Source organism: Mauremys mutica, chromosome 12, assembly GCF_020497125.1.
Source record: "Mauremys mutica isolate MM-2020 ecotype Southern chromosome 12, ASM2049712v1, whole genome shotgun sequence".
NCBI classification, from domain to species: Eukaryota; Metazoa; Chordata; order Testudines; family Geoemydidae; genus Mauremys; species Mauremys mutica.
Window position 1 is genome coordinate 11,128,695 of NC_059083.1, and position 11,872 is coordinate 11,140,566.

Genomic DNA, 11,872 nt, shown 5'->3' on the forward strand with positions numbered 1-11,872 from the left:
CAAGCATGAGCTGGCAGGGGGGCTCCCACCATCGGTGGGCAGCCCCCTGGCACCGATCCACTACCAACACCAGAATGGGGCGGTTCCGTGAGGCAAAGTCCCACGAGATATAGAAGTATTCCCAGGCCGGGTCCAGGGAGTGGATGGAGATGGGCAGCAGGGCTGTGGCATTGCGGCTGGCATGGACCTGGGCCACATGGGGGACTATGGAGAGTTTGGATGAGGCACCTGAGTGGGGGAGAAAAAACAGGGAAGGATCCCAGAGTTATAGGGGATTGAAGGCTGGATCAGCAGCCCTGGGAGAGCATGGAGCGTCACACACTGACACAAGGATCAAATCAGCCTGGGAGGCCTCTGGGTGTCCCCAGGGCACCTGTGACAGACGCCCTCTTGGCTGACACCAGGGATTGCACCGGAGCCCTCCTGTGCTAAAGAGCCTGACTCAGGAGGATGGACTGTAGCAAACTCACAGCATCTGTGGATGAGATGTGGAAGGGGGGGATGACACATAACCCCAACCCAATGGGTTACATCAGTTCCCTGGAGAGGTGAGATTCCTCCCTCCCTCCCCCCTTGTCCAATGGGCCTCAGCATGCCCTTGAGGCAGCACTGGTGAGGCCACACCTGTAGTATTGTGTCCAGTTTTGGGCCCCCACTACAGAAAGGATGTGGACAAATTGGGGAGAGTCCAGCAGAGGGCGACAAAAATGATTAGGGGGCTGGGGCACCTGATTTATGAGGAGAGGCTGAGGGAACTGGGATTGTTTAGTCTGCAGAAGAGAAGCCTGAGGGGGGATTTGATAGCTGCCTTCAACTACCTGAAGGGGGGTTCCAAAGAGGATGGAGCTCGGCTGTTCTCAGCAGTGGCAGATGACAGAACAAGGAGCAATGGTCTCAAGTTGCAGTGGGGGAGGTCTAGGTTGGATATTAGGAAACACTATTTCACTAGGAGGGTGGTGAAGCACTGGAATGGGTTACCTGGGGAGGTGGTGGAATCTCCTTCCTTAGAGGTTTTTAAGACCCAGCTTGACAAAGCCCTGGCTGGGACGATTTAGTTGGTGTTGGTCCTGTTTTGAGCAGGGCGTTGGATTAGATGACCTCATGACCACACTGACACCGTCTGCCTTTGCTTTGGAGGTGGAAGGAAGCCGGCTGAGACGGCCGGGGAGGGGTCTGAGCTGGAACACGGCCTCTGTGTGATTGTGGACAGCTTCTACAGCTACGCCGAGGGCCCGCCTGGAGCGAAGGCGCTGGACCAGGCGGCTTTCCAGAACCTGCTCAGCAACGAGCTGAGCCATCAGCTCACGGTGAGACCCGGCTACTGGCACCCCAAGGCAACCAGAGCCAGCAACCACTGACTGCTAGCAAAGGGGATCTGCCGATACCTCCAGCCTCCTGCTATCCCAGTCCTGGGCCTCCCCCTGGCTCTGCTGGTGCCCCTCAATCCCGACCTGCAGCCCCTGCTAACCCAGCCCTGGCTCCCCCACCCCCAGAACTCCCCCGGAGCCCTTCAATCCCGACCCACAGCCCCCTGCTAACCCAGCCCTGGCTCCCCCGCCCCCAGAACTCCCCCGGAGCCCATCAATCCCGACCCACAGCCCCCTGCTAACCCAGCCCTGGCTCCCCCCCCCCCCGAACTCCCCCGGAGCCCATCAATCCCGACCCACAGCCCCCTGCTAACCCAGCCCTGGCTCCCCCACCCCCAGAACTCCCCCGGAGCCCATCAATCCCGACCCACAGCCCCCTGCTAACCCAGCCCTGGCTCCCCTGCCCCCAGAACTCCCCCGGAGCCCCTCAATCCCGACCCACAGCCCCCTGCTAACCCAGCCCTGGCTCCCCGGCCCCCAGAACTCCCCCGGAGCCCATCAATCCCGACCCACAGCCCCCTGCTAACCCAGCCCTGGCTCCCCCGCCCCCAGAACTCCCCCGGAGCCCATCAATCCCGACCCACAGCCCCCTGCTAACCCAGCCCTGGCTGCCCCCCCCCAGAACTCCCCCGGAGCCCATCAATCCCGACCCACAGCCCCCTGCTAACCCAGCCCTGGCTCCCCCACCCCCAGAACTCCCCCGGAGCCCATCAATCCCGACCCACAGCCCCCTGCTAACCCAGCCCTGGCTCCCCCCACCCCCAGAACTCCCTCGGAGCCCATCAGCCCCCTGCTAACCCAGAACTTGGCTCCCCTCCCCATAGCTCTGCCAATGCCACTAAATCCTGACCCACTGACACCTGCTACGCCAGCTCTGGTTCCCCACAGCCCTCACAGCTATGCCAATGGGCTTCGAGCTTATATCTCACCTCTCCTTTATACACACGTCTGTGTGTGGGGGAGCCCTGTTAGGCCAATTCCCTCCAGCAGGGGGTGGTATTGCATCCATCCCAGCAGTAGAGCCTGTTACTGATCCACGTGCCAGACGCTGCCCCGAGCACTGACTCCCTGTTTCTTTGGCGTGTTTTAGAACACAGAGGTCGAGGCGGCCGTGATGCGCACGTTTGAGAAGTTAGATGCCAACAAAGATCAGAAAATCTCCTTCGACGAGTGCTGGCAACTCATCGCCTGGATTTGCCAAGTGATCCGGCGCCGCGATTATAACGAGTAGTGACTGGGTGGGTTGTGTCGGGTGGGGAAACCGAGGCACGCGCCGCATCCGGAAAGGCCTCCAAATCCTTTGCCTTAAAGACTCAAAGCAAGCCTGCACCTCCCCCACTCTTGGAAACCCAGTGACCTTAATCCATCTGCCTGCTGGGATCCCTCCAATCCCATCCCCATTCTGCACGTCTCATGCTGCCCCCATTCCTCCCCCCCCCCCACCAGGATCCCACCCTGATCACGCCATGGCCTTTACTCTCCATGCTGCCCAACTCCCCCACTGCTGGGAGTCACCCCGTACACCCCGAATCCACTCTGGCCTGTGCTCCCCATATCACCCCCTACCCTGCTACCCTGCTGCCAGGATCCCTCACAATTCAACGCCCCCATCCAGCCCTGGCATGGGACGCCCACCCCACCCATCTCTCCAGCTGCTGGGCTCCCACACCGATCCCTGCCCCGTCGCTGGGATCTCTCCCCCACCCTCTACAGCCTGCCCTCCCCGCGCCACCCACTGTCACTCGGTAACATGGCTTGAATAAAGAGTCTGCTCTGAGCTCCAGCTGCGTCTCTGTTCTTACTGCAGCCTGGATTGGACGGGTCGATTCTGGTGTGTGGACATGCAGTACAGCTCAGGGCCAGCAGAGGGCAGTGGGGCGCTCCCAGGCTGGGCACATCATTGTCACACTGCAGGCGGGACTCAACAGGCCAAGTTCTGGGACCTTCTCAGCCGCTCTGGCATCCCCCTGTCCTCCGCCCCAGCATCCTCCCCTGCTCCGCCCCGGCATCCCCCTGTCCTCCGCCCTGGCATCCCCCCATCCTCCGCCCCGGCATCCCCCCCTACTCCGCCCTGGCATCCCCCTGTCCTCCGCCCCGGCATCCTCCCCTGCTCCGCCCTGGCATCCCCCCATCCTCCGCCCTGGCATCCCCCCCCTGCTCCGCCCCGGCATCCTCCCCTGCTCCGCCCTGGCATCCCCCCATCCTCCGCCCCGGCATCCCCCCCTACTCCGCCCCGGCATCCTCTGGGTCCCAGCAGCGGGGCCAGGGCTGGCATGGTCTGGCCATGCTGTTATACGATGGGGCACGGGGCAGATTGGTGCAGCAGACAGAGGTAAAGGGCGTGGGCTGAACCTGGAGCTCCTGCTCACATGAGTCAGCGGGAGAGGCTGCGTCTACACCAGAAGCACTTGCCTGGTGCATCGTACCAGCAAAGCACCCCTAGGGTGCACGCCACTCAGAGTGTCACCGCTGGCGTGGTCGAGAGAGCCTGGAGCACAGGGCCTGGGGTAAGACCCGTGGCCGTGCTGTGACCCAAAGCCAGGCCCTGTGTCAAAGCGGATGCCTCCAAGTTCAGTGTCCGATACAGGCACTTGGCAGCAGTATCGCTGGTGCTGCTAAAACACAGGCGCCCCATAGCGATACCAGGCGCTGGGTGTTCATGGGCTCATGCTCCAGAGGCTGGGCCAGGCCCAGCCCAGCACAAAGCCGGGCAGAAGCCCAATCCTGGCAGCTGGTACAGGAGCACACGACCCCGAGGAAAGCGGAGGCCAGGGTGATGGATGGGGCTGCTTTGGTCGAGCCCACGGGTACAAGGTGCAGGGGAGTAACTAACCACGTCACGTGGGTCCTGCTGCACCACTTGTTTGGATCTGGGTACAAAAGCGATTCAGAGGAGGGGGATCTTTGTCTGGCTTAGGGGGCAGTGGAAAGTCCCGCCGCTCACTGAGCTGGGCCATTGTCACGGGCAGACACGCCTCAGTGCACCTGTACATGTACAGGGCACTAGTACCGTGCTTGGTCGGCAATTAACCTGGCCGAGTGCCAGGGCCGGCTTTAGGAAATGCAGGGCCCAATTCGAACAGTTTCGATGGGGCCCTGGCAGGGATGACTTAAAAAAAAAACAAAAAAAACCCACACACCACATGTGTTAAAAAAAAAAAAAACAGGGGGCTTGTTCTCACTGGGCGTTGCTCCGAGTCTCTGGTGGCACTTCGGTGGCGGATCCTTCATTCGCTCCAGGTGTTCGGTGGCACTGAAGGACCCACCGCTGAAGTGCCGCCGAAGACCTGGAGCGCTGCCAGGTGAGTAAAAATTTAAAAAGGCTCCTCTACCCAGGGAAGAGATTCTCACTGGGCGCGGGGCCCTCTTAGGCGTGGGGCCCGATTCGGGAGAATTGGTGGAATAGGCCTAAAGCCAGCCCTGCCGAGCACCTTCGCCACTGAACTGAGCGTGTGGTCGCTCGCGGCAGATCGATGGAGGTCTGCTGAGCCAGCTGTCTGCAGGGCTGGCGTGTCATACAGAGAGGGCAGACAGACACGCACGCAAAGCTGACAACGCTGGAGTGGCGATGCCGTGTAGGTTTGCCCTGCTGCGTGATACATCAGTAGCTGACGTAGATCCAGCTGTTTCTTGGAGATGCTGCCTGCCAGAGAACCTGCTGAATGGACACAGTGACCAGTTCATCAGGCATTGCTATGTCAGGATTTCATTTTGGTACCCAGATACCGAACACGAGTGTTTTGAAGAACACGCGTCTGTTTGAAACAGTGTCATTGACCCCAAACGGTGACTGGTGCTAAGGGGGGGATTTCTGCACACAATTTCTAGTTACTATGGCACTGCCATCAGCAGCACCAAGAGCTTCTTTTCCAATTTGTTTTCCCCTTGGCCTTTATGTGGTTTGCGGCAATGAGTTGGTTCACGTTTTCTTGCATTTGGTTAAACAGTTTAGCGATGTCACGGACATTGTAAGAGGGGGACGGCTCCTTCGGTAGCCAGCCCTTAATGCCGGGAGTTACAGGCGTAGAGACAGTTTCCCCTGCCTGCTGGTCACACTCGTGAATGTTCTGTTACGTACATAGAAAAATATATTTTTCATATTAGCCTGTTTCCAATTGGCCTTCAGATTCGGATCATCTCGAAATGTGACCCATCATTCCAGCTAGAGTTTGGAGTCTGCTACGTGGAGAGATCCCAGACTGTGGACTAGTCTCTACCCAGCCGCTTTGGCCTGGGCTAGTACATCACTTCACAGAGAAGGTTACAGCAATCAGACAGTGGCTTTTACACTGTGGCCAAATGTATCCATAGCTCAGTGCTTTAAAACCACAGCCACATGAACTCAGTAATACACGTCTTTAAACACCAGTTAGATCTGGCCCAGCAAGTGGTTTCTAGCTGGTTGCCTACTTCATTATCCATATATGGTAAACCGAGGGGTAGTTGATCCGTCTGTTATTTGTAAAGCTCTTTCTTGATGCCCGGATGTTTTTTCACTGTGCACTGATATCTTCTGGTGTCTTCCTTCTGCGAGATGCCCCCTTCAACAGCTTACGTTGGTTAACAAATAGCGTCTTTGCTTCACATTTTCTCTTCGGTTCAGTAACCCAAATTTAATACACAGATTAATTTAGTTTGTTTGCACTGAAATAGGGACCAAGTCTTTTATAACACAAGCTTTGCTTTTGTTCTGATTTTCCCAAGTCTTTAGCACAGACAGACCTGTTTTAGATACGTTTGCAGTTGTTGCATAGATATTCCTTTTCCCTTAACGTGTGCATTACCAATTTTTTCATAGTAAGCATAGTGCTTGATTGCTAAAATGGGTGTTCTCAATCTTCTGTGAGAAAGTGTCCGGCTCTCCCCGGCTGAGCACTCTGTTTTAGCAAAAAGAGTTAAGAACAGAATTTTTACCCAAGCTTTTTAGAGTTAATTTGCTTGTGATCCCAATCCCACCTTTATTAACTGTTCAGAAGCACAGACTTTACCGACCACTGCTTTCCTTCAACATAACATAAAAGAAAAGAGTATAAAATTACACCAAAATGAATAGTAAATGCAGGTCTATGCAAACACTTTGAGGGTATAAAACTTTCATGATACTTGTTTGTATTTGGTAGACAAAGATGGAATCCTGTTGAAATAGTTTGGTTAACTTTAACATGTTGCATAAACAGGCATAGTCAGTGATTTCCCTACACCCCCCCCAGGGGGGGTGTACACCCCCCCTGAATTTTCCCAACACCCCCCCTAGTTTTGTGAGCTAGTTACATACCAATTTAGTGACTGTTTGGAAATCTGAATTTAAACTGAAACATTAATACTTCAAAAGCTTATACAGTGTATGATAAAATATGTGTATCTGAAAAAGTATAATAGATTTGAAAAGTATGAACATAGACTAGCTTCCTTGCTTCCTTATACAGCTGTTTTTTATGATGTCAGTGCATTCATTTCGGTGATGTTGGCCAACCTAATAATTTCAAATGATGATTTGTAAGCGAAGTCTAAATGAGTTCTCCCTGACAGCTAGTGATGAGCTGGGGCTAAGGCTTCAGGGTCAGATTATATTTACATTCACACCTAATCTACCTAGGTATCCAGCAAACAGAGCTGTGTTGTCCAAGTGATAGATTTTCGCTGGGGTTGGGTTACAAACCACTTGAATGTGGGGGTAAGGGGGGATGGACTTTATCCCCTGAGCCCTGAAACAACCAAACTGAACTCTGCCCTGTGAGGGTCATCCTATCATCATTACCCAGTCCACTCATTTATTCATGCCCACGACTATCCATAACCTGTTTGTATGAGTGATGTACCCTCACTGCTTGCTGGCTGTACCTTAAACTCACCCACCGTATACCCCGCATTGGGGACATGACAGACTGTGTATATGTATATGCCGTCCAATACCAAAACGCTAACATCCCCCTACAACCTGTATGTTACCCCCAATGACACAATAACTGACGCTTCAAACACTTTGTATAGTTTATTTTTAAATATTCTCTAATAAACTTTAAATTTGTTCTTATTGTATGAGTAAAGGGCAATAGAACTGTACTTAGCCTGTGATGATTTGAAGGCATCAAGAGAGAGGGTGGGGACCTGTCCCTCTCCACTGTTTAAAGACAGAGCTGATTAGGCTCCAATAGATAGTCTTTTGTTCTGTTAAGTGACCACTGCAGCCGAAATCACTGACAATCAGGTCTAAGTGCTTAGTCCTGTTGTGGGGATAGTGTTCCTGTGGGTACAGTGTTTTTGTGTAAGAGACAGCCCAGACTGCACTAGCAGCGAGGTTCCTGCACTGAGAGCTCAGCTGAAATCACTGAGAGCTGGTGGAACCTCGAGAGACCAACTCACAGAGGTCACAGTGGTAGGTGACAGCAGAAGGTGACTGTGCAGGGCCATTGGCAACAGAGTGGTGGAGTGAACGGTGGCACAACGAACAGCCGTGGCCAGAGCAAACTGTGCCTTTTTGTCCCCCACCTGGAAGGTGTACTTACGTGAAAGCACCTCTGAACTCTGAGTCTCCACTGACCAAGGACAACACCGGTGAGTGGAGTGCAGTGGAGGGAAAAGTGAGGGGCATGTTAAATAAACATTTGTTTGCTGGACTATATTTTAGTCACTTTGCTCCAGAATGCTAGATTTGTGACTGGGAATGGAAACTTAAATAAATATGTTTCCCAGTAGGCCAAAATTTAAAAAATGCAGTATTTGCCAAGGTTGTTATCTCACATTGTTGCTATCTTGGAAGGTCATTATGTTGGGGAGTTTCTGTACTAAACATTTTTATTATAATTAATTTTTACATAAGAATGGTCATACTGGGTCAGACCCATGGTCCATATAGCCCAGTACCCTGTCTTACAACAGTGGTCAAGGCCAGGTGCTTCAGACGGAATGAATGGAACAGGGAATCATCAAGTGATCCATCTCCTGTTGCCCATTCCCAGCTTCTGGCAAACAGGCTAGGGACACTCAGAGCATGGCGTTGCATCCCTCTCATCCTGGCTAATAGCCACAGATGGACCTGTTCTCCAGGAATTTATCTAGTTCTTTTTAAAATCCTGTTATAGTTTTGGTCTTCACAGCATCCCCTGGCAAACAGTTCCCTGGGTTGACTTTATATTGTGTGAAGAAATACTTCCTTTTCTTTTTTTTAAATCTGCTGCCTATTAATTTCATTGGGTGACTGCTAGCTCTTGTGTTATGTGAAGGATTAAATAAAATTTCCTTATTCACTTTCTTCGCACCAGTCAAGATTTTGTAGACCTCTATATCTACTCAGGACACTCCCTACACTAACACCAGAACAAATCAACATACCCTTAGAGCCCCGACCAGGGTTATTCTATCTACTACCCAAGATCCACAAACCCGGAAATCCTGGATGCCCCATCATCTCGGGCATTGGCACTCTCACTGAAGGACTGTCTGGATACGTGGACTCTCTACTCAGACCCTATGCCACCAGCACTGCCAGCTATCTCCGTGACACCACTGATTTCCTGAGGAAACTACAATGCATTGGTGACCTTCCAGAAAACACCATCCTAGCCACCATGGATGTAGAGGCTCTCTACACAAACATCCCACACACAGATGGAATACAAGCTGTCAGGAACAGTATCCCTGATCATGCCACAGCACAACTGGTTGCTGAGCTCTGTGCCTTTATCCTCACACACAACTATTTCAAATTTGATGACAATATATATCTCCAGATCAGTGGCACCGCTATGGGCACCCGCATGGCCCCACAATATGCCAATATTTTTATGGCCGACCTGGAACAACGCTTCCTCAGCTCCCGTCCACTCACGCCCCTTCTCTACCTACGCTACATTGATGACATCTTCATCATCTGGACCCATGGGAAGGAGACTCTGGAAAAATTCCACCAAGATTTCAACAGCTTCCACCCCACCATCAACCTCAGCCTGGACCAATCTACATGGGAGGTCCACTTTCTAGACACCATGGTGCAAATAAGTGATGGTCACGTTAACACCACCCTATACCGAAAACCTACCGACCGCTATGCCTACCTTCATACTTCCAGCTTCCATCCCGAGCACACCACAAGATCCATTGTCTACAGCCAAGCACTGAGGTACAACCGCATCTGCTCTAACCCCACAGACAGAGACCAACACCTACAAAATCTCCACCAAGCATTCTCACAACTACAGTACCCGCACGAGGAAATAAGGAAACAGATCAACAGAGCCAGACGTGTACCCAGAAGCCTCCTACTGCAAGACAAACCCAAGAAAGAAACCAACAGGACTCCACTGGCCATCACATACAGTCCCCAGCTAAAACCCCTCCAACGCATCATCAGGAATCTACAACTCATCCTGGACAATGATCCCACACTTTCACAGGCCTTGGGTGGCAGGACAGTCCTCGCCCACAGACAACCTGCCAACCTGAAGCATATTCTCACCAGTAACTGCACCTCGCACCATAGTAACTCTAGCTCAGGAACCAATCCATGCAACAAACCTCGATGCCAACTCTGCCCACATATCTACACCAGTGACACCATCACAGGACCTAACCAGATCATCCACACCATCACAGGTTCATTCACCTGCACGTCCACCAATGTAATATACGCCATCATATGTCAGCAATGCCCCTCTGCTATGTACATCGGCCAAACTGGACAGTCTCTAAGGAAAGGGATAAATGGACACAAATCAGACATTAGGAATGGCAATATACAAAAACCTGTAGGAGAACACTTCAACCTCCCTGGCCACACAATAGCAGATCTTAAGGTGGCCATCCTACAGCAAAAAAACTTCAGGACCAGACTTCAAAGAGAAACTGCTGAGCTTCAATTCATCTGCAAATTTGACACCATCAGCTCAGGATTAAACAAAGACTGTGAATGGCTTGCCAACTACAGAACCAGTTTCTCCTCCCTTGGTTTTCACACCTCTACTGCTAGAACAGGGCCTCATCTTCCCTGATTGAACTAACCTCGTTATCTCTAGCTTGCTTCTTGCTTTCATATATATATACCTGCCCCTGGAAATTTCCACTACTTGCATCCGAAGAAGTGGGTATTCACCCACGAAAGCTCATGCTGCAAAACGTCTGTTAGTCTATAAAGTGCCACAGGATTCTTTGCTGCTTTTACAGATCCAGACTAACACGGCTACCCCTCTGATACTAGACCTCTATCATATCCCCATTAGTCATCTCTTTTCTAAGCTGAAAATTCCCAGTCACTTTAATCTCTCCTCCTGTTTCATACCCCTCATCATTTTAGTTGCCCATCTCTGTACCTTTTCCAATTCCAATATATATTTTTTAGGATGGGTGACCAGATCTACACACACTATTCAAGGTGTGCACGTACCATGAATTTATATAGAGGCAATATGATATTTTCTGTCTTATTATCTATCCCTTTCTTAATGATTTCCAACATTGTTTGCTTTTGTGACTGTTGCTGCACATGGAGTGGATGTTTTCAGAGATCTATCCACAATGACTCCAAGATCTCTTCCTTGAGTGTTAACAGCTAATTCAGATGCCATAATTTTGTATGTATAGTTGAGATTGCTTTCCAATGTGCATTACTTTGCATTTATCAACATTGAATTTAATTTGCCATTTTGTTGCCCAGTCACCCAGTTTTGTGAGATCCCTTTGTAGCTCTTCGCAGTCTGCCTGGGACTTAACTATCTTGAATAGTTTTGTATCATCTGCAAATTTTGCCACCTCACTGTTTACCCATTTTTCCAGATGAATATGTTGAATAGGACTGGTCCCAGTACTGACCCCTCAAGGATACCACTATTTATCTCTCTCCATTCTGAAAACTGATAATTTATTCCTACCCTTTGTTTCCCATCTTTTAAGCAGTTACTGATCCATGAGAGGATCTTCCCTCTTACCCCATGATGGCTTACTTTTCAAAAGTCAATTTAAATTAAATACATTTTTTTTAAATTATATATATTTTTAGAAATCTAGATCTGTTATGTGTTATGGTGTAACTTGCATTATTCTTATGTTAAATTTGCATTATCCTAACAAAACATTTACTTTCTTCACTTTCTTCACATCAGTCAAGATTTTATAGACCTTTAGCATATCCCCCCTTAGTCATCTCTTTTCTAAGCTGAAAATTCCCAGTCATTTTAATTTCTTCTCCTGTTTCATACCCCTAATCATTTTAGTTGCCCATCTCTGTACTTTTTGCATTTCCAGTATGTCTTTTTTGGGATGGGGTAACCAGATCTACACACAGTATTCAAGGTGTACATGTGCCATGGATTTATATAGAGGCAATATGATATTTTCTGTCTTATTATCTATCCCTTTCTTAAAAAAGCAAAGGTTTCAGAGTAGCAGCTGTGTTAGTCTGTATTGCAAAAAGAACATAAGCTTTCGTGGGCTACATCCGATGAAGTGGACTGTAGCCCACGAAAGCTTATGCTCAGATAAATGTGTTAGTCTCTAAGGTGCCACAAGTGCTC

At 50.6% G+C, this 11,872-nt stretch overlaps 1 protein-coding gene across 1 annotated transcript; it reads left to right on the forward strand.

Moving 5' to 3' along the window:
- The first annotated feature begins 522 nt into the window (after positions 1–522).
- Positions 523–2,598, forward strand: LOC123345889 (protein S100-A16-like). The gene is made up of 3 exons (XM_044982947.1): positions 523–548; positions 1,145–1,307; positions 2,458–2,598. Exons 1-3 carry the CDS (start codon positions 523–525, stop codon positions 2,596–2,598), a joined length of 330 nt encoding a protein of 109 aa, XP_044838882.1.
- The last annotated feature ends 9,274 nt before the right edge of the window (positions 2,599–11,872 follow it).